Source organism: Salvelinus alpinus, chromosome 34 (assembly GCF_045679555.1).
Source record: "Salvelinus alpinus chromosome 34, SLU_Salpinus.1, whole genome shotgun sequence".
NCBI classification, from domain to species: domain Eukaryota; kingdom Metazoa; phylum Chordata; class Actinopteri; order Salmoniformes; family Salmonidae; genus Salvelinus; species Salvelinus alpinus.
The window spans coordinates 2,297,045-2,320,475 of record NC_092119.1 but is presented as its reverse complement, the minus strand read 5'-3'; the positions used below and the strand labels follow the sequence as shown (position 1 = coordinate 2,320,475).

Below are 23,431 nucleotides of genomic sequence, written 5' to 3'. Positions count from 1 at the left end.
AACTACTCTGCTCTTACCTGCTACTACCCTTCATTTAAAACTACTCTGCTCTTACCTGCTACTACCCTTCATTTAAAACTACTCTGCTCTTACCTGCTACTACCCTTCATTTAAAACTACTCTGCTCTTACCTGCTACCACCCTTCATTTAAAACTACTCTGCTCTTACCTGCTACTACCCTTCATTTAAAACTACTCTGCTCTTACCTGCTACCACCCTTCATTTAAAACTACTCTGCTCTTACCTGCTACTACCCTTCATTTAAAACTACTCTGCTCTTACCTGCTACCACCCTTCATTTAAAACTACTCTGCTCTTACCTGCTACTACCCTTCATTTAAAACTACTCTGCTCTTACCTGCTACTACCCTTGGCTTTCTCTCTGCCTGTTTCTCTCTGCCTGTTTCTCTCTGCCTGTTTCTCTCTGCCCGTTTCTCTCTGCCTGTTTCTCCTCTGCCCGTTTCTCGCCTCCTCTGCCCGTTTCTCGCCTCCTCTGCCCGTTTCTCTCCTCCTCTGCCCGTTTCTCTCCTCCTCTGCCCGTTTCTCTCCTCCTCTGCCCGTTTCTCGCCTCCTCTGCCCGTTTCTCGCCTCCTCTGCCTGTTTCTCCTCTGCCCGTTTCTCTCCTCCTCTGCCTGTTTCTCCTCTGCCTGTTTCTCCTCTGCCCGTTTCTCTCCTCTGCCCGTTTCTCTCCTCTGCCCGTTTCTCTCCTCTGCCCGTTTCTCTCCTCCTCTGCCCGTTTCTCTCCTCCTCTGCCCGTTTCTCTCTGCCTGTTTCTCTCTGCTTGTTTCTCTCTGCTTGTTTCTCTCTGCCTGTTTCTCCTCTGCCCGTTTCTCGCCTCCTCTGCCCGTTTCTCGCCTCCTCTGCCCGTTTCTCTCCTCCTCTGCCCGTTTCTCTCCTCCTCTGCCCGTTTCTCGCCTCCTCTGCCCGTTTCTCGCCTCCTCTGCCTGTTTCTCCTCTGCCCGTTTCTCTCCTCCTCTGCCTGTTTCTCCTCTGCCCGTTTCTCCTCTGCCCGTTTCTCTCCTCTGCCCGTTTCTCTCCTCTGCCCGTTTCTCTCCTCCTCTGCCCGTTTCTCTCCTCCTCTGCCCGTTTCTCTCCTCCTCTGCCCGTTTCTCTCCTCCTCTGCCTGTTTCTCTCTGCCTGTTTCTCTCTGCTTGTTTCTCTCTGCTTGTTTCTCTCTGCTTGTTTCTCTCTGCCTGTTTCTCGCCTCCTCTGCCCGTTTCTCGCCTCCTCTGCCCGTTTCTCGCCTCCTCTTTCTCGCCTCCTCTGCCCGTTTCTCGCCTCCTCTGCCCGGTTCTCGCCTCCTCTGCCCGTTTCTCTCTGCCCGTTTCTCTCCTCCTCTGCCTGTTTCTCTCTGCCTGTTTCTCTCTACCTGTTTCTCTCTGCCTGTTTCTCTCTGCCCGTTTCTCTCTGCCCGTTTCTCTCCTCCTCTGCCCGTTTCTCGCCTCCTCTGCCCGTTTCTCGCCTCCTCTGCCCATTTCTCGCCTCCTCTGCCCGTTTCTCTCCTCCTCTGCCCGTTTCTCTCCTCCTCTGCCCGTTTCTCGCCTCCTCTGCCCGTTTCTCGCCTCCTCTGCCTGTTTCTCCTCTGCCCGTTTCTCTCCTCCTCTGCCTGTTTCTCCTCTGCCTGTTTCTCCTCTGCCTGTTTCTCCTCTGCCCGTTTCTCTCCTCTGCCCGTTTCTCTCCTCCTCTGCCCGTTTCTCTCCTCCTCTGCCCGTTTCTCTCCTCCTCTGCCCGTTTCTCTCCTCCTCTGCCCGTTTCTCTCCTCCTCTGCCCGTTTCTCTCCTCCTCTGCCTGTTTCTCTCTGCTTGTTTCTCTCTGCTTGTTTCTCTCTGCTTGTTTCTCTCTGCCTGTTTCTCGCCTCCTCTGCCCGTTTCTCGCCTCCTCTGCCCGTTTCTCGCCTCCTCTGCCCGTTTCTCGCCTCCTCTGCCCGTTTCTCGCCTCCTCTGCCCGTTTCTCGCCTCCTCTGCCCGTTTCTCGCCTCCTCTGCCCGGTTCTCGCCTCCTCTGCCCGTTTCTCTCTGCCCGTTTCTCTCCTCCTCTGCCTGTTTCTCTCTGCCCGTTTCTCTCTACCTGTTTCTCTCTGCCTGTTTCTCTCTGCCCGTTTCTCTCCTCCTCTGCCCGTTTCTCTCCTCCTCTGCCCGTTTCTCTCCTCCTCTGCCCGTTTCTCGCCTCCTCTGCCCGTTTCTCGCCTCCTCTGCCCATTTCTCGCCTCCTCTGCCCGTTTCTCTCTTCCTCTGCCCGTTTCTCTCCTCCTCTGCCCGTTTCTCTCCTCCTCTGCCCGTTTCTCTCCTCTGCCCGTTTCTCTCCTCCTCTGCCTGTTTCTCGCCTCCTCTGCCCGTTTCTCGCCTCCTCTGCCCGTTTCTCTCCTCCTCTGCCCGTTTCTCGCCTCCTCTGCCCGTTTCTCGCCTCCTCTGCCCGTTTCTCGCCTCCTCTGCCCGTTTCTCTATGCCGACTAAATGTTTCTCTGTGCTCTGTCCCATATTTCTCCTCTAGGCATGGTGGTGACACCCGAGTCTTCAGACTGGAGTTTGTGTCCAATCAGGAGTTCACAGAAAACGAGTTCATGAAGTGGAAAGAGGCGGTGAGTTGACTGGAGGAGCATGCTGATTGGATGGTTGACTTGAGGGAGTGGCAGGAGGAGAATGCTGATTGGATGGTTGACTTGAGGAAGTGACAGGAGGAGAATGCTGATTGGATGATTGACTTGAGGAAGTGGCAGGAGGAGAATGCTGATTGGATAGTTGACTTGAGGGAGTGGCAGGAGGAGAATGCTGATTGGATGGTTGACTTGAGGAAGTGGCAGGAGGAGAATGCTGATTGGATGGTTGACTTGAGGAAGTGGCAGGAGGAGAATGTGGGTGCGTTCAGCATGACACAATGTTTTGGAACGTTGAGATAGAAATATTCCTTGTAGAACAAACATGCCTCTCTGATATGTAGAATAAGGAATCACATTAGATCTATTCATGACATTTCTATCTGCGATGTTAAACAACATTTAGTTACTGAACGTCAAATCAAATTTTATTTGTTACATGCGCCGAATACAGCAGGTGAAATGCTTACTTACAAGCTCTTAACCAACAATGCGGTTATTTTTTTTAAGTAAAAAAAAAAGTATGAGATAAGAATAACAAATAATTAAAGAGCAGCAGTAAAATAACAATAGTGGGGCTATATACTGGGGGTACCGGTACAGAGTCAATATGCGGGGGCACCAGTGTCGAGGTAATAGGTGGGGGGGGGGGGGGGGGGGGGAATGGTCTGGGTAGCCATTTGATTAGCTGTTCAGGAGTCTTGTGGCTTGGGGGTAAAAGCCGTTTAGGAGCCTCTTGGACCGAGACTTGGCGATCCAGTACCACTTGCCGTGTGGTAGCAGAGAGAACAGTCTATGACTGGGGGTGGCTGGAGTCTTTGACCATTTTTAGGACCTTCCTCTGATACCGCCTGGTATAGAGGTCCTGGATGGCAGGAAGTTTGGCCCCGGTGATGTACTGGGCCGTACGCACTATGCTGATTGGATGTAGACTTGAGAAAGTGGTGGTGGGAGAATGCTGATTGGATGTAGACTTGAGGAAGTGGTGGTGGGAGAATACTGATTGGATGTAGACTTGAGGAAGTGGCAGTGGAGCATGCTGATTGGATGTAGACTTGAGGAAGTGCCAGTGGGAACGTGCTGATTGGATGAGGCATGGTTGCTTTAACTCCACCACTTGGTAGATGGCAAGATTTCAAACAGACCTGTAGAATAGTGAGAGTGAATGGATAGATGAATGTTGTGGATCTTAAGATGGATACTTAGGTGGCTGGCTGGTTGGATGGCTGGTTGGATGGATGGATGGCTGGTTAGGCGGATGGTTGGATGGCTGGTTGGATGGATGGCTAGTTAGGCGGCTAGTTAGGCGGCTGGTTGGATGGATGGATGGCTGGTTAGGCGGATGGTTGGATGGCTGGTTGGATGGATGGCTAGTTAGGCGGCTAGTTAGGCGGCTGGTTGGATGACTAGTTAGGGGCTGGTTGGATGGCTGGTTGGATGACTAGTTAGGCGGCTGGTTGGATGACTAGTTAGGCGGCTAGTTGGATGGCTAGTTAGTTGGGTAGTTGGATGGCTAGTTAGTTGGGTGGTTGGATGGCTGGCTGGTTGGATGGCTGGCTGGTTGGATGACTAGTTGGATGACTAGTTGGATGACTAGTTGGATGACTAGTTGGATGACTAGTTGGATGGCTAGTTGGATGGCTAGTTGGATGACTAGTTGGATGACTAGTTGGATGACTAGTTGGATGACTAGTTGGATGACTAGTTGGATGGCTAGTTGGATGGCTAGTTGGATGGCTAGTTGGATGGCTAGTTGGATGACTAGTTGGATGGCTAGTTGGATGGCTAGTTAGGCGGCTAGTTGGATGGCTAGTTAGGCGGCTAGTTGGATGGCTAGTTAGTTGGGTGGTTGGATGGCTGGCTGGTTGGATGGCTGGCTGGTTGGATGACTAGTTGGATGACTAGTTGGATGACTAGTTGGATGACTAGTTGGATGACTAGTTGGATGGCTAGTTGGATGGCTAGTTGGATGACTAGTTGGATGACTAGTTGGATGGCTAGTTGGATGGCTAGTTGGATGACTAGTTGGATGGCTAGTTGGATGGCTAGTTAGGCGACGGGTTGGATGGCTGTTTGGATGGCTGTTTGGATGGCTGGTTGAATGGCTAGTTGGATGGCTGGTTGAATGGCTAGTTGGATGGCTAGTTGGATGGCTAGTTGGATGGCTGGTTGGATGGCTGGTTGGATGGCTAGTTGGATGGCTAGTTGGATGGCTAGTTAGGCGGCTGGTTGGATGGCTGGTTGGATGGCTAGTTGGATGGCTGGTTGTATGCTAGTTAGGCGGCTAGTTGGATGGCTGGTTGGATGGCTAGTTGGATGGCTGGTTGTATGCTAGTTAGGCGGCTGGTTGGATGGCTGGTTGGATGCTAGTTAGGTGGCTAGTTAGTTGGCTAGTTAGCCTCACAGGTTATGTCATGTTATGTCAGGCCTGTCGTAGAGCAGTCTCTCTTGTGGACTATTGAACGTGTTATGTCTCTTCTCTCTGTCTACAGATGATCATAGCCAGTATGCAGGTTCCCACTCTAGATGAGATCAATAAGAAGGAGCAAGCCATCAAAGAGGCTTGTAACTACAAATTCAACGACAAAGACATAGAGGACGTAAGTACACTACATTACTTTTCTGGGAAGGCTTTTTCACTATATGTTGGGAGGGGACTTGCTTCCATTCAGCCACGAGCATTAGTGAGGTCGGGCACTGATGTTGGAGCGATTAGGCAAATTCATCCCAAAGGTGTTCGATAGGGTTGAGGTCAGGACTCTGTGCAGGCCAGTCAAGTTCTTCCACGCCGATGTCCACAAATCATTTCTGTATGGACCTCGGTTTTTGCACGGGGGCATTGTCATCCTGAAACAGGAAAGGGCCTTCCCCAAACTGTTGGCACATCTTGAAGCACAGAATCGTCTAGAATGTCATTGTATGCTGTAGCGTTAAGATTTGCCTTCACTGGAACTAATGGGCCCAAACCATGAAAAACATCCCCCGACCATTATTCCTCCTCCACCAAACTTTACAGTTGGGACTATGCATTGGGGCAGGTAGCGTTCTCCTGGTATCCGCCAAACCCAGATTTGTCCGTCAGACTGCCAGAATGTGAAGCGTGATTCATCACTCCAGAGAACGTGTTTCCACTGCTCCAGAGTCCAATGGTGGTGAGCTTTACACCACTCCAGCCGACCCCTTGGCATTGCGCATGGTGACCTTATGCTTGTGTGCGGCTGCTCGGCCATGGAAACCCATTTCATGAAGCTCCCGACGAACAGTTCTTGTGCTGACGTTGCTTCCAGAGGAAGTTTGGTACTTTGTAGTGAGTGTTGCAACCGAGGACAGACTCATTTTGATGTGCTTCAGCCCTCTGCTTGTGTTTCTAGCTCCAACAGTGCAGTACTATCTAGTAATTCACAACAATACACACATCTAAAGTAAAAGAATGTAATGAAGAAACATATAAATATTTGGACGAGCAATGTCAGAGTGGCATTGACTAAAATACAGTAGAATAGAATACAGTATATACATATGAGATGAGTAAAACAGTATGTAAACATTATTAAAGTGACTAGTGTTCCATTATTAAAGTGACTAGTGTTCCATTATTAAAGTGGCCAGTGATTCCATGTCTATGTATATAGAGCAGCAGCCTCTAAGGTGCAGGGTTGAGTAACCGGGTGGCAGCCGGTTAGTGATGGCTATTTAACAGTCTGATGGCCTTGAGATGGGGGGGGGGGGGGGGGGGGTTCAGTCTCTTGTAGAGGTCGACTGATTAATCGGAATGGCAAGTTTTCATAACAATCGGACATCAGTATTTTTGGACACCGATTAGCCGTTTCTTTTTTTTTAATTCATTTTTTAAAATATATTTTATTGATTTTTTTATTGATTTAATTATTGATTTTTTTTATTTAATATATATATTATTTTATTTTTATATATATATTTTTGAAATATTTTTTTTATACACCTTTTATTTAACTAGGCAAGTCAGTTAAGAACACATTCTTATTTTCAATGACGGCCTAGGAACAGTGGGTTAAAACTGCCTTGTTTTCGAAATAATAGTTTCCGGATTCGACCATTTTAATGACCTACGGCTCGTATTTCTGTGTGTTATTATGTTATAATTAAGTCTATGATTTGATAGAGCAGTCTGACTGAGCGATGGTAGGCACCAGCGAGCTCGTAAGCATTCATTCAAACAGCACTTTCATACGTTTTGCCAGCAGCTCTTCGCAATGCTTCAAGCATTGAGCTGTTTATGACTTCAAGCCTATCAACTCTCGAGATGAGGCTGGTGTAACCTAGCTAACCTAAAACTTCTTACCTGGGAATATTGAAGACTCATGTTAAAAGGAACCACCAGCTTTCATATGTTCTCGTGTTCTGAGCAAGGAACTTAAACGTTAGCTTTTTTACATGGCACATATTGCACTTTTACTTTCTTCTCCAACACTTTGTTTTTGCATTATTTAAACCAAATTGAACATGTTTCATTATTTATTTGAGGCTAAACAGATTTTATTGATGTATTATATTAAGTTAAAATAAGTGTTCATATAGTATTGTAATTGTCATTGTTACAAATAATTTTTAAAAATCGTCCGATTTTAATTGGTATCTGCTTTTTTTGGTCCTCCAATAATCGGTATCAGTATCGGCGTTGAAAAATCATAATCGGTCGACCTCTAGTCTCTTGGTCCCAAAGTTGATGCACCTGTACTGACCTCACCTTCTGGATGATAGCAGGGTGAACAGGCAGTGGCTCGGGTGGTTGTTGTCCTTGATGATCTTTTTGGCCTTCCTGTGACATCGGGTGCTGTAGGTGTCCTGGAGGGCAGGTAGTTTGCCCCTGGTGATGCGTTGCGCAGACCGCACCACCCTCTGGAGAGCCCTGCGGTTGCGGGCGGTGCAGTTGCCATACCAGGCGGTGATACAGCACGACAGCATGCTCCCCGAAGAACTTGAAGCTTTTCACCTTCTCCACTGCGGTCCTGTCGATGTGGATAGGGGGGTGGTCCCTCTGCTGTTTCCTGAAGTCCATGATCAGCTCCTTCGTTTTGTTGACGTTAAGGGAGAGGTTATTTTCCTGGCACCTCTCCGCCAGGGCTCTCCCCTCCTCCCTGTAGGCCGTCTCGTCGTTGTTGGTAATCAAGCCTACCACTGTAGTGTCGTCTGCGAACTTGATGATTGAGTTGGAGGCGTGCATGTCCACGCAGTCATGGGTGAACAGGGAGTACAGGAGAGGGCTGAGAACGCACCCTTGTGGGGCCCCAGTGTTGAGGATCAGCGGGGTGGAGGTGGTGTTTCCTACCTTTATCACCTGGGGGCGGCCCATCAGAAAGTCCAGGACCCAATTGCACAGGGCGGGGTTGAGACCCAGGGCTTCCAGCTTAATGATGGGCTTGGAGGGTACTATGGTGTTGAATGCTGAGCTGTAGTCAATGAACAGCATTCTTACATAGATATTCCTCTTGTCCAGATGGGATAGGGCAGTATGCAATGTGATGGCGATTGCATCATCTGTGGATCTATTGGGGCGGTATGCAAATTTGAAGCAGGTCTAGTGTGACCGGTAAGGTGGAGGTGATATGATCCTTGACTAGTCTCTCAACGAACTTCATGATGACAGAAGTGAGTGCTACGGGGCGATAGTTCAGTTTCCTTGGCTTTCTAGGAAATAGGAACAATGGTGGCCATCTTGAAGCATGTGGGCACAGCAGATTGGGATAGGGATTGATTAAATATGTCCGTAAACACTCCAGCCAGCTGGTCTGCACATGCTCTGAGGACGGGCTAGGGATGCTGTCTGGGCCAGCAGCCTTGCGAGGTTTAACACACTTAAATGTCTTCCTCACGTCGGCCACGGAGAACGAGAGCCCACAGTCTTTGAGAATCTGTGTGGCCTACCACTTTGCAGCTGAGCCGTTGTTGCTCCTAGACTTTTCCACTTCACAATAACAGCACTTACAGTTGACCGGGGCAGCTCTAGCAGGGCAGAAATTTGACGAACTGACTTGTTGGAAAGGTGGCATCCAATGGCGGTGCTGCGTTGAAAGTCACTGAGCTCCTCAGTACGGGCCATTCTACTGCCAATGTTTGTCTCAGGCGATTGCATGGCTGTGTGCTCGCCCGTCCGTTGCTGACCGGTGTGGCTAAAATAGGCGAATCCGTTCATTTCAAGGGGTGTCTGTCCACATACTTTTGGTGATGTAGTGTATCTGTGCGTCCCAAGTGACACCCTTATTCCCTATGTAGTGAACTATCTGTTTGTCATCTGTACAGGCTTATTTTCCCACCATACCTATTTTGTAAAGTATTAATTATGCTGTATACTAGGCTTGGGCGAAATACTATTCGTATAGGGCTATTTAGAAATGGAGACGGTATGATTTTCAATACCGTTAAATTATATATTTATTTTTTATATGTATAAAAACCGCTGCCTCCCGTGGCTCAGAAATCCTAAGAAGAAATCTAAGATGTGTCAAATACATTCTATCCAGCTCAGGGCTCCAGCTATGATCAAACTTGTTGGTTACAGCAGAGACATTCTGTCCCTTCCTGGATCCAGATCCATGTTGCCTAAATTGTTTTGTGGGAAAGAATAGAAGATATGTGTATTTACAAATGTTATTTGGGGAGGGGGGGGGGGGAATAGTGCCCCTTGTTTTGTGCACTTCCGGTAATGCCATATACCCCGAGATGGTACAGAAAGTACATGATGATATAACAATCTGGATACTGCCCCAAACCCCTAGTGTATAATGTTGAATTTCAACCCAGATGTAAATGTTGTTTATTTGTTGATTCGCAGATCGTAAAAGAGAAAGACCGATTCCGAAAGGCGCCTTCCAACTATGCCATGAAGAAAACATCACTACTCAAAGATAAGGTAGGTTAAGAAACGTTTCTTAACCCAGGAAGTTTGTTTTTCATTACTACTGCTGTGTACTACTGTGTGTACTGCTATGTGCTGTGTGTACTACTTTGATGTGTGTACTACTGTGTACTTGTTTATACTTGTGTGTACTGCTGTGTGTACTACTGTGTGTACTACTGTGTGCTGTGTGTACTACTTTGTGATGTGTGTACTAGTGTGTACTGCTGTGTGTACTGGTGTGTACTACTGTGTGTACTGCTATGTGCTGTGTGTACTACTTTGAAGTGTGTACTACTGTGTACTTGTTTATACTTGTGTATGCTACTGTGTGTACTGCTGTGTACTACTGCGTGTACTGCTATGTGCAGTGTGTACCACTGTGTGTACTACTGTGTACTTGTTTATACTTGTGTACTACTGCTGTGTGCTACTGTGTGTGGTCCTCCCCTTCCTCCTCTGAGGAGCCCCCACTGGTGTATCCACATGCTATAATGTGTGTTCTCCCCTCCAGGCCATGGCTGAGGAGAGTGGAGAAGGAGACCGAGCCAAAGAGATCCAGGACCAGCTGAATGAGTTGGAGGAGAGGGCCGAGCATCTGGACAGACAGAGGACCAAAAACATCTCTGCCATCAGGTGAGACCGCCGCCTGTCCTCCCCCGCCTCCTGCCTGTCCTCCCCCGCCTCCTGCCTGTCCTCCCCCGCCTCCTGCCTGTCCTCCCCCGCCTCCTGCCTGTCCTCCCCCGCCTCCTGCCTGTCCTCCCCCGCCTCCTGCCTGTCCTCCCCCGCCTCCTGCCTGTCCTCCCCCGCCTCCTGCCTGTCCTCCCCTGCCTGTCCTCCCCCGCCTCCTGCCTGTCCTCCCCCGCCTCCCGCCTGTCCTCCCCCGCCTCCCGCCTGTCCTCCCCCGCCTCCCGCCTGTCCTCCCCCGCCTCCTGCCTGTCCTCCCCCGCCTCCTGCCTGTCCTCCCCCGCCTCCTGCCTGTCCTCCCCCGCCTCCTGCCTGTCCTCCCCCGCCTCCTGCCTGTCCTCCCCGCCTCCTGCCTGTCCTCCCCCGCCTCCTGCCTGTCCTCCCCTGCCTGTCCTCCCCCGCCTCCTGCCTGTCCTCCCCCGCCTCCCGCCTGTCCTCCCCCGCCTCCCGCCTGTCCTCCCCCGCCTCCCGCCTGTCCTCCCCCGCCTCCCGCCTGTCCTCCCCCGCCTCCTGCCTGTCCTCCCCCGCCTCCTGCCTGTCCTCCCCCGCCTCCTGCCTTCCCCCGCCTCCTGCCTGTCCTCCCCCGCCTCCTGCCTGTCCTCCCCCACCTCCTGTCCTCCCACCAGTTGGTGTTGTTATAACGTTGTTCTTTACCTGATGCATAGTTTGCTGATCAGTAAAATTCTGTTCTGTAGTATACAGGTAGTATAGTATACAGGTAGTATACAGGTAGTAATACAGGTAGTATAGTATACAGGTAGTATACAGGTGACTTAATGTTTTTCTACCTTTTTTACGTTTGAGTAATTTAGCAGATGCTCTTATCCAGAGCGACTTGCAGTAGTGAGTGCACACATTTTAATACTTTTCCCCCATACTTGTGCACCGTGGGAAACAAACCCACAACCCTGGCGTCCTTAGGATCAATTTCAAAAGACAAAATAATACAGATTTATGTTTTTTGGGGTGGGCGGGGGTTTGTCTGTTGCCAGTCACTGACAGTCACTCAAGTAGCTCGTGTCAGCAAACATTTTTTAGATTGGAAAGTTAGTCGAGCGGGCCAGCTATCTAAACTTAGATATATTGTCAAATGACCGACCGTGGGCCCCCATTAATTTTGTTAGTCACTCTCACTCAGATATCACATGAAAAACATTTCTCTCAGCCCATGGCAAAATGTGTAGAATTGCAGGATTTTCAAAGGCTAGTGTGTGGATGTGGGTACACAGACCTGTGAACCTCTGCAGCCCGCCCCATTGATGAGTTCAGATCGAAGTTGCCCATACCTGCGCTACCAGCTGTGTCTTTCTCTCTCTCTCTTCCCCTCTCTTTCTTGCTCTCACCCTCTCTATATCTCTTTTTGCATCTCTCTCTGTCTATTTAAACATCTCTGCCTGTCCATCTGTTTTCTCCAGCTACATCAACCAGAGGAATCGGAGCTGGAACATTGTTGAGTCTGAGAAAGCCCTAGTGGTAAGTATCCGTACTACACATGTAGTATCTTAATTTGATCACTGTTACGCAGCAGGAAATTCAAATGAGCCTTGTGATTCACTGAACTTGCAGTTCTCTTTCTGTCATTAGATCTCACACCTGAACTACTGTAGCCGATCAAAACAAATTTCCCGTTAAAAAGAATAAAAATAAAAGTGATAATTTATTTTTGTCTTTTTTAAAATACTATTTCTGTCAGGCTGAGGGACAGAATGCCAAGCTGCAGATGGACCCGTTTACTAGACGTCAGTGCAAACCAACCATGGTGTCTAACGTAAGTCTCAGATCTTCTCTCTCCATTCAACTGGAAGGGCTTTATTGGGATGGGAAACATATGTTTATATTGCCAAAGCAAGTGAAATAGATTAAATAGATTATATATAACGAACAGGTAACATTACACTCACAAATGTTACAAAAGAATAGAGACATTTTCAAATGTTATATAATTGTCTTTGTACCGTTTTGTAACGATGTGCAAATAGTTAAAGTACAAAAGGGAAAATAAATAAACATAAATATGGGTTGTATTTACAATGGTGTTTGTTCTTCACTGGTTGACCTTTTCTTGTGGCAATAGGTCACATCTTGCTGCTGTGATGTCACACTGTGGTATTTCACCCAGTAGACATGGAGGTTTATCAAGATTGGATTTGTTTTCAAATTCTTTATGGGTCTGTGTAATCTGAGTTATATATGTGTCTCTAATATGGTCATACATTGGGCAGGAGGTTAGAAAGTGCAGCTCAGTTTCCACCTAATTTTGTGGACAGTGTGCACATAGCCTGTCTTCTCCTGAGAGCCAGGTCTGCCTACGGCGGCCTTTCACAATAGCAAGGCTATGCTCACTGAGTCTGTACATAGTATAGTCAAAGCTTTCCTTAAGTTTAGGTCAGTCACAGTGGTCAGGTATTCTGCCACTGTGTACTCTCTGTTTAGGGCCAAATAGCATTCTAGTTTGCTCTGTTTTTGGTAAATTCTTTCCAATATGTCAAGTCATTATATTTTGGTTTTCTCATGATTTGGTTGGGTCTAATTGTGTTGCTGTCCTGGCGCTCTGTGGGGTCTGTTTGTGAACAGAGTCCCAGGACCAGCTTGCTTAGGGGACTCTTCTCCAGGTTCATCTCTCTGTAGGTGATGGCTTTGTTATGGAAGTTTTGGGAAATGCTTCCTTTTAGGTGGTTGTAGAATTTAGTGGGTATCAGCCTAATTTTGCGCTGCATGCATTATTTGGTGTTTTACGTTGTACGCAGAGGATATTTTTGCAGAATTCTGCATGCAGAGTCTCAACTTCCTGTTTGTCCCTTTTTGCGAATTCTTGGTTGGTGAGCGGACCCCAGACCTCACAACTATAAACTAAGCAAAAAAAGAAACGTCCCTTTTTCAGGAGCCTGTCTTTTCAAAGATAATTAGTAAAAATCCAAATAACTTCACAGATCTTCACTGTAAAGGGTTTAAACACTGTTTCTCATGCTAGTTTAATGAACCATAAACAATTAATGAATATGCACCTGTGGAACGGTCGTTAAGACACTAACAGCTTACAGACGGTAGGCAATTAAGGTCACAGTTATGGAAACTTAGGACACTAAAGAGGCCTTTCTACTGACTCAAAAACACCAAAAGAAAGATGCCCAGGCTCTCTGCTCATCTGTGTGAACTTGCCTTAGGCATGCTGCAAGGAGGCATGAGGACTGCAGATATAGCCAGGGAGATAAATTGCAATGTCCGTACTGTGAGACGCCTAAGACAGCACTACAGGGAGACAGGACGGACAGCTGATCGTCCTCGCAGTGGCAGACCACGTGTAACAACACCTGCACAGGATCGGTACATCCGAACATCACACCTGCGGGACAGGTACAGGATGGCAACAACAACTTTACACCAGGAACGCACAATCCCTCCATCAGTGCTCAGACTGTCCGCAATAGGCTGAGAGAGGCTGGACTGAGGGTTTGTAGGCCTGTTGTAAGGCAGGTCCTCACCAGACATCACCGGCCAACCTCAGCAGTAAGGGCTACAAAGTGTATCTCTTCAGTCCCAGAGCCAGGCTGAGGGTTTGAGTGCTGAGATAAAGTATCCTGGAGCAACTTTAAGGGTTTTTCTACACGTATAAAATTCTGAAATAACTTGTCTGTCTGCAGTATTGACATGTTGTGTTTGTGTTCCCACAGGCCAGAGACCCTTCAGTCCATGCAGCTATCCTCCAACACCTCAACGAGAAGTACGGAGAAGGGTCGGGCAAAGAGATGGACTTGGAGTTTGAGATGGGAAGGGGAGCGGGGCAGGCTGCTCTGAAAGTCATCGACCCGACTAAGAACACCAGCGACCTATCAGAGGACCTCTTTAAAGTTCACGACTTTGACGTCAAGATCGACCTACAGGTTCCCAATGCAGGTGAGACGGACAGTTTTCTAATGCGTATGTAACATGCACAAAGTGGTGGGTTTCGATCCATGCCTCCAGGAGGGTAGTTCAATGTGCAGTAACGATACCGTTTGACATGGCTCATGTATGTCTCTCTCCAGGGTGAAGTTTCCCCTGGGTACAGATGAGGGGTTTCCCCTGGGTACAGATGAGGGGTTTCCCCTGGGTACAGATGAGGGGTTTCCCCTGGGTACAGATGAGGGGTTTCCCCTGGGTACAGATGAGGGGTTTCCCCTGGGTACAGATGAGGGGTTTCCCCTGGGTACAGATGAGGGGTTTCCCCTGGGTACAGATGAGGGGTTTCCCCTGGGTACAGATGAGGGGTTTCCCCTGGGTACAGATGAGGGGTTTCCCCTGGGTACAGATGAGGGGTTTCCCCTGGGTACAGATGAGGGGTTTCCCCTGGGTACAGATGAGGGGTTTCCCCTGGGTACAGATGAGGGGTTTCCCCTGGGTACAGATGAGGGGTTTCCCCTGGGTACAGATGAGGGGTTTCCCCTGGGTACAGATGAGGGGTTTCCCCTGGGTACAGATGAGGGGTTTCCCCTGGGTACAGATGAGGGGTTTCCCCTGGGTACAGATGAGGGGTTTCCCCTGGGTACAGGTCAGGGGTTTCCCCTGGGTACAGGTCAGGGGTTTCCCCTGGGTACAGGTCAGGGGTTTCCCCTGGGTACAGGTCAGGGGTTTCCCCTGGGTACAGGTCAGGGGTTTCCCCTGGGTACAGATCGGGGGTTTCCCCTGGGTACAGATCGGGGGTTTCCCCTGGGTACAGATCGGGGGTTTCCCCTGGGTACAGATGAGGGGTTTCCCCTGGGTACAGATCGGGGGTTTCCATTAAACATGGCTCATGTATGTAAATGTGGCGCCGGCGTCATTTTAGACCCGTATGCGTTGGGTGCATAACCAGATTAGGGACGTCCACCCACGGTGCTCAGAATGATTAACCTGATTAGGGACGTCCACCCACGGTGCTCAGAATGATTAACCTGATTAGGGACGTCCACCCACGGTGCTCAGAATGATTAACCTGATTAGGGGCGTCCACCCACGGTGCTCAGAATGATTAACCTGATTAGGGACGTCCACCCACGGTGCTCAGAATGATTAACCTGATTAGGGACGTCCACCCACTGTGCTCAGAATGATTAACCTGATTAGGGACGTCCACCCACGGTGCTCAGAATGATTAACCTGATTAGGGACGTCCACCCACTGTGCTCAGAATGATTAACCTGATTAGGGACGTCCACCCACGGTGCTCAGAATGATTAACCAGATTAGGGACGTCCACCCACGGTGCTCAGAATGATTAACCTGATTAGGGGCGTCCACCCACGGTGCTCAGAATGATTAACCTGATTAGGGGCGTCCACCCACGGTGCTCAGAATGATTAACCTGATTAGGGACGTCCACCCACGGTGCTCAGAATGATTAACCTGATTAGGGCGTCCACCCACGGTGCTCAGAATGATTAACCTGATTAGGGCGTCCACCCACGGTGCTCAGAATGATTAACCTGATTAGGGACGTCCACCCACGGTGCTCAGAATGATTAACCTGATTAGGGACGTCCACCCACGGTGCTCAGAATGATTAACCTGATTAGGGGCGTCCACCCACGGTGCTCAGAATGATTAACCTGATTAGGGGCGTCCACCCACGGTGCTCAGAATGATTAACCTGATTAGGGGCGTCCACCCACGGTGCTCAGAATGATTAACCTGATTAGGGGCGTCCACCCACGGTGCTCAGAATGATTAACCTGATTAGGGACGTCCACCCACGGTGCTCAGAATGATTAACCTGATTAGGGACGTCCACCCACGGTGCTCAGAATGATTAACCTGATTAGGGACGTCCACCCACGGTGCTCAGAATGATTAACCTGATTAGGGGCGTCCACCCACGGTGCTCAGAATGATTAACCTGATTAGGGGCGTCCACCCACGGTGCTCAGAATGATTAACCTGATTAGGGGCGTCCACCCACGGTGCTCAGAATGATTAACCTGATTAGGGGCGTCCACCCACGGTGCTCAGAATGATTAACCTGATTAGGGACGTCCACCCACGGTGCTCAGAATGATTAACCTGATTAGGGACGTCCACCCACGGTGCTCAGAATGATTAACCTGATTAGGGGCGTCCACCCACGGTGCTCAGAATGATTAACCTGATTAGGGGCGTCCACCCACGGTGCTCAGAATGATTAACCTGATTAGGGACGTCCACCCACGGTGCTCAGAATGATTAACCTGATTAGGGACGTCCACCCACGGTGCTCAGAATGACAGAAATCACATTGACATTATTGTAATTCATTTTAACAGAACATGAAATTCCGATACACACTATGAAGATGTCACACTAACTTTCCAAAGTGTACTCTTCCTCCTAGCCAACAAGACGAGTAACAAACATCAAAATCACTAGCCTATGTCCATCTATTATCCCCCCCATTGTAGAGACGTTGACCTATTCTATTGGTCAGCTTGTGGAGAAAGAAATGGCCTATACCAAACAGACTCCGGGACAGTGGTGGGACGATATAGATCCCAAATTCATACAACCAATAGGTCTAGGCTACATAAACATTATAAATAAACATTTTTAAAAAGCAGTTAGGCAGATCAGAACGTTTTATAGCTTAAAATGTGTATAAGCAATTATTTATTCACATTATAAGTGCAGCAATGTGCACAAGACAGTAGGCTACGCTTGAATGTTAGTTCCGTGACTCAATTAGCGGGAAAACACCATTGTTAAAAACACACCGCAAATGCAACATGAGAGAATTAGGATACTGTATATATAATTGAACCTTTTTATTTAACTAGGCAAGTCAGTTAAGAACAAATTCTTATTTACAATGACGGCCTACACCGGCCAAACCCGGACGACGCTGGGGCCAATTGTGCGCCGCCCTATGGGACTCCCGATCACGGCCGGTTGTCACCGCCTGGATGGGCAAGTCTTTTATAAAAGAACTGCCTCCATGTTTCTATGGTCAGATTCGGGCTCCTTTTGAAGCAAGGTAAAACATGCCTCACAATGTAGCAAAACGTTCAGGTTTCAAACTATATTAAGTATTTGTTTTCAAAATGTCTCCAACTCATTAATTAGTGGTGACACGCTGAGGAAGTCTGCCTTCTGTTTCTTTCAGTACAGGCGAATGGGAAGTGAGCTTCAAATACCTATTTTTAATCGTGGCCATCAAAACGTTTTTTTAACATGCGATCAGATTTAGAATTGTTGCAGTTTTGACTTTTGGCTAGTTAATATTCAAGATAATTTTACTGGTTAATTACTGGAATAATTCATAGATTTCATTAATTTGGTTATCGTATCCAAATGAATCGAAGAGGGCACCATTTTAAGGGTTGGATATAGAGAAACCCTTGAATTAACTGTATCTGTAGTTATTAATGACGTAATTCTCTCACATTTTCTCTTTCAATGAATGAGATCATGTCAACATCGGCTTTCACAACACTGAAACTAACCAGGAATAGACATGAAGGCTACCAATTTGCATCGGATGTGGACAGTGCCGGGACAGTATTGATTATTGGTTTGTAAATTAGACCTGCAGTCTTAACATACTCAATAGGCTTGGGCAGTATAACTTATTCTGGGGTATTTGGAAAAAGTCACAGGTTTTTCAATAATGTCAAAACTATTTATTTGAAGTTGAACAAATTTGAATATTTGTAGCTGCTTTTTAAGTTAATACCTGCAGTCAACTTCAATACGTTAGGAGACAAAGCAGATTCTACATTTCAACTGTCACATTGTTACATTATGAATCTTACCGTTGTTCCCCAGAACAGTTGAGCCAGTCACATTATGAATCTTACCGTTGTTCCCCAGAACAGTTGAGCCAGTCACATTATGAATCTTACCGTAATTCCCCAGAACAGTTGAGCCAGTCACATTATGAATCTTACCGTTGTTCCCCAGAACAGTTGAGCCAGTCACATTATGAATCTTACCGTTGTTCCCCAGAACAGTTGAGCCAGTCACATTATGAATCTTACCGTTGTTCCCCAGAACAGTTGAGCCAGTCACATTATGAATCTTACCGTTGTTCCCCAGAACAGTTGAGCCAGTCACATTATGAATCTTACCGTAATTCCCCAGAACAGTTGAGCCAGTCACATTATGAATCTTACCGTTGTTCCCCAGAACAGTTGAGCCAGTCACATTATGAATCTTACCGTTGTTCCCCAGAACAGTTGAGCCAGTCACATTATGAATCTTACCGTTGTTCCCCAGAACAGTTGAGCCAGTCACATTATGAATCTTACCGTTGTTCCCCAGAACAGTTGAGCCAGTCACATTATGAATCTTACCGTTGTTCCCCAGAACAGTTGAGCCAGTCACATTATGAATCTTACCGTAATTCCCCAGCCAGTCGCGTGTTTGTTTGTAAATAATACAGTGGGAGCTGTAATTAGTTTGTTAGTTTTCACTCGTTAGCTTTTAGCTAACAGCGTCTATGTGATTTTGCTATTAGTTTGTGCAAATTTTCTTCGAATTCTGGTAAGAGGCCAAATGGGATTTTCTTGGGATTTTAGCGCCCCCTTGTGTCCTATGTTGGTAATACTGTAAATCCCGGGATGAGAGAAGGATGGTATGAAGATATAATAATCTGGATACTGCCCAAGCCTAATACTCAATGATTTCCACCACTTTACACACACCGCACCACTTTCAGAGGAAATTAAAAATGCAATAGGTAAATTACTTGTATGTCGGTGTTGCCTGCCCAGTTGGATTCCGTTTGTGTGGGAAAAAGGTTTGTTGTCCAAGTCTATTGTCAGTAATGCTGAGGCCAGCAGACCCCGAAGTAGCTCACAGCCGAAGGAGATAAACCCACTTATTTTTCTCTCAGTCCAGGAAAGTAAAGTCTTACACCTTTTCCCTGCAGTGAATTATTCCTCTGATCCCGGGATGGATTGTGAACTCAGTCAGTTAGTCTTGAATGAGCAACCAGTTCATTCCGCAGGATCATTTTTGTTCAAACTGGCGTGGCCACACCGCAAATGAACTTTATCTACCTGTCTGGTTAACAAGTCCTGTAATTACAGGGATACTCACTGAGGGCGGGGCTGATAAGGCAGGGTGTCACGGAACCACTCCGTTCATTCTGAGAATTCAGCACAGTTATGTCCATTTGAGATGAATGAGAGATTTCTTCATAAAGGGTCCACAGTATGTTTCTGCTGTACAGAACACAGTTCAGCAGTCCCTAGGATGATGAAATGCATAGCTTGTAGGTTCTAAACATGCCTTGAGTAAAATACAGATACTTCATGTTACAGCAAATACACATTATACCCCCTTTTTAGTTTTTTAAGACATTTTAAATATCACAGTATGCTTCCAGGTTATACCAACATGTCATGAGTCCTTTCAAAGTTCCATACATTGTTCAGAAACGTGTTGAAATGTCACTGCCGCAATTGATGTTACTTTTCCTTCTTATTAAAAGGAATATCATAACCCCCCCCCCCTTCTTGGAATCCACATCTATGGTACCCGGAAGTCTAGTTGGTAGTCCCGGGTAACACATTAAGATCGTAAAGATGGTCTGCTGCTCTGCAGAAAGTGTCTGTTCTTTGTCTCTCTGGCACTGTTGTAAAAGGGGGAAAGGGAGAGGGGTGTTTTGTAAGCTACACCCCGCCCCCCCCTTTTTTTTTTCACCCCATTGTTGCTTGCCGGCGAGCATTTGTTCCTTTGTCATTCATAGCTTTAGGAAGCGCTGTCAATAACCGGACACTTACTCTGGCCTGGAATGTGGTACGTAGGGGGAAATCTGTTCTCCAACGTTCGTAACTGAAGGGGCATTTTGTCAACAACAAAATGACATCTTTGCCTGGAGGGTGTGTGACCTCACTCGTGGGCTCTCGTTACAACATTGGGCAATGATTGGACTTTAAAAGCACGTTTCACTATAGCAGCAACGAACAACAAGCTGTTTGACCTGTAGCGGCAGCTCTCACACGGTCTCCCAGAAGTCTCTGTCATCCTCATCCACAGCCCGTGTCTCCTCCGCTGATTACCCAGCCTGCCTGTAGCAGCAGCTTTCGTACTGTCTGCCAGAAGTCTCTGTATCTGTATGCTGTGCGCATGTAATAAATAAGATGCTTAACGAATATACACGTGCGCCAATTAATTCCAATAAATTATGCTAAATAAACCTATAGACCGATAAGCATGACTGGTCAAATGTATTTACATCAATTCATAGTCTAAAAAGACTTATTTCGGCAAAAAAATCTTGATAATTGGCAATTTTATTTATCTGCTTTTTTATAGGCCAAAGGCCGGCTATTACCAGCTAATGGATCAGCTTCCCCTCCACGAGTCCTAACCTTAACCATTTGTGAGGGAAATGCTAATCTCACTCAAGGTCGGCGTCTAGGGGCACCTACACCGATAACAACAGATGTCAGACTAATGTTGTTCCTCCGGTGTGTTTCAGAAGCCAAGTCTCTGTCAGTGAGCGCCAACACCCTGGCAGTGAAGGACGGCGCTCCACGTAGGTCTCTCAACCTGGAGGACTACAAGAAGAGGAGGGGCTTGATCTAAAGAACTACAGGAAGAAGAGGGGCTTCAACTAATGATCAATTGGCCTAAAACCTCAGTCAGTCAGAACCACCTGCATGTTGGTTGGCCATTCGCCCCAGGGCACCAGTGTGTGTGTTTGAGGGATGTGTGTGTGTGTTTGAGGGATGTGTGCGAGAGAGCTGTGTGTGTGTGTGTGAGAGGTGTGTGTGTGTGTGAGAGATGTGTGTGTGTGTGAGAGAGATGTGTGTGTTTAAGGGAAGAGAGAGAGTGAGTGAGTGTGAGAGATATGACCGTATCCTTGAGTGTGTGTGAGAGAGGTGTGTGTGTGTGTGTGTGTGTGTGTGTGTGTGTGTGTGTGTGTGTGTGTGTGTGTGTGTGTGTGTGTGTGTGTGTGTGTGTGTGTGTGTGTGTGTGTGTGTGTGTGTGTGTGTGTGAGAGAGAGAGAGAGGCTGTCCACCTTAAACCGATAGGAAATATTAATTAAGAGAAGACAACTTTTTTTTTCTCTCTCAAAGGTTCTCTCTTAGAAGACAATTGTCCACCTTTACTTTCTTCTCATTATTATGTGGTAAAAATCGTACTTGGAATTGTGTTATTTTTCTTTTGTAATTTCTAAGTTTTTATAAATAAATCTAACGTTGGTTCTCCCTCATACGGATCTGAAGTTCACTCTTTTGGTGTCCAGTTCTTTTGCAAGGACATAGTGGTTGTGGATTCTTACCGTGACATGATTTGAGGTTATTGGGACTGTCAACATTTATTGGGGTACAATCTTGATTTTTTTTCCCCTGTCATCAGACACGGACTGTATTTTCTTCATACATGATTTAGGTTTTCCCCTGACCTAAGAGGGCAGTACCACCTGTCACGTTCTCCAGCTGACCCGTCCTCTTTCTCTCAGACAGCAGGGCTGGCTCGTTATCTGCCTAGCTACTGGACAGCACTTTGTAAAGTCTACAAAAAAAAATGAATTTACATGGATCACAGAGAGAATTGTTTATTTTCTTTTTAATATCTTATTTTTTTTGGTACCCTTGTCTCTCTTTTCCAGAGCAGATTCTAAGTGTTATCGATTGTGTCCTTTAGTCAGTTCCTGTATTGATGTGGCATGCCATGTAAATAATACCAATTTGCAGTGCGGCAGAATAAAGAGAGGCACTGTTTCGTAACATCTGTGTTCTCTTTGTGTTTTGTCTTTCTCTCCCCATTACCAGTGGTTGAGATACCTTTGGGTGTTGGAACTATCCCCATGAGTGATTTTTAATCTATGGTAATTTTTTACAGATATCCATCCCATCCCAGTATTCACAAAACGTTCTGTCTGTAAAGTTGTTTATTTTATTTTGTGCATGTTGTAGGAACTCCCAAATTACTGCAGTCACAAGCCATCCACGCTTCAGTCCCCTCCTGAATTTGGGTGCACGAATACACAACATTTTACGATGTCACATGTTTTCTGGAAACTAAATCAGAGGTACTCATGCACAGATGGGGACATCACTAGTTACCACAGTCACAAAGTCATAACCCTATTTATACAATTTATCATCTTAAAACCACACTGCCAATCTTAAATTAACACCAAAAAGCTCATTTTTATTTTCCTACATTTTTTCGATATAGTCATTTTGACTTTGTGCCTGTGCTATCTAATGGAAACCCACAGATGGAGAAGATGGCTACAAATCACTTCAAGAAAACAGTTTGAAACACAGTCTTTCACAATGTAACATATTGTGAATTTTCATTTTCGTGCCTTATCAAACATTTCTTTGAAATCACGGGTAGAGTAGCTCCAGTAGCTAACCAGGGATGCTGTTTTAAAAAATACATGTATTTAACTAGGCAAGTCAAGAACAAATTCTTATTTACAATGACGGCCTACCCCGGCAAAACCCGGACAACGCTGGGCCAATTGTGCACCGCCCTATGGGACTCCCAACCACGGCCGGATGTGATAGCCTGGATTTGAACCAGGGACTGTAGTGATGCCTCTTGCACTGAGATGCAGTACCTTAGACTGCTGCGCCACTCGGGGAGCCCTATTTGTTTAGCAAATCTTAAATTGTGAAAGGAAGATTTGTTTACAGTCATGACAGACAATTGTTTTTATTAAAGGGGCAGTGAAGTCAAATTAGATTCGATTTTTTTTTATACTTCTACACAATTGAAAGTTTGAAATGACACACAAAATTGTGAAAATTATGACAATGCCCTTATTGTGTAAAAAATGTTTTGAAGGGAAAAAAATCTGGAATTTCAGCCTGTTTGGGTTGTGATGTAGTTTTTACCTGCCGCATAACGTCACACAGCGATCTGATTGTAACTGACCAATGATCGTTCAATTTATACTTGAATAATATCATCCTACACTGCTGCTGGCCCCACCCAGTCATATTGACATTTCATTTCTCATTGTTGGAAGCGTTCACTGCAGAGTTAGGCTACCAAAGACTAAAACATTTGTGGAGTTACTTCCTACTTCCTATGTGCAGTAGTTGGCTGCAAGGCAGTACATGTTTCTTTTGAACTGTCTTCCATCGGGAACAATCACTTCATCTGATTTGGCTTCGATTTTTTTAATATATATAATCCAGTGCCATATAAATTCAGAACCTTTGCATAGGCTACACAGTACACTTTGCATCAGACTGCATTTCAAATCAGGCTGAGGTCTGTATATGGTCAATGTACGGTCCGTGTACGTTTCGTTATTTTGATTTCCGAGTCAAAATGGAGAGATCGTTTTTGAATTTGGAAAAAACGAAAATTGGAAATCA

The 23,431-nt window shown here is 46.7% G+C and overlaps 1 protein-coding gene across 1 annotated transcript in view; it reads left to right on the top strand.

Moving 5' to 3' along the window:
* Nucleotides 1-20,996, top strand: part of LOC139563838 (RNA polymerase-associated protein RTF1 homolog) — a 28,847-nt gene extending 7,851 nt beyond the window's left edge. Inside the window, exons 10-17 of the mRNA XM_071382778.1 lie at nt 2,491-2,578; nt 5,086-5,193; nt 9,405-9,482; nt 9,982-10,103; nt 11,570-11,627; nt 11,848-11,922; nt 13,826-14,048; nt 20,566-20,996. Of these exons, the coding sequence (XP_071238879.1) occupies nt 2,491-2,578; nt 5,086-5,193; nt 9,405-9,482; nt 9,982-10,103; nt 11,570-11,627; nt 11,848-11,922; nt 13,826-14,048; nt 20,566-20,672 (859 nt within the window). The 3' untranslated portion in view covers nt 20,673-20,996. The remainder of the gene's footprint in view (nt 1-2,490; nt 2,579-5,085; nt 5,194-9,404; nt 9,483-9,981; nt 10,104-11,569; nt 11,628-11,847; nt 11,923-13,825; nt 14,049-20,565) is intronic.
* Nucleotides 20,997-23,431: the final 2,435 nt, after the last annotated feature.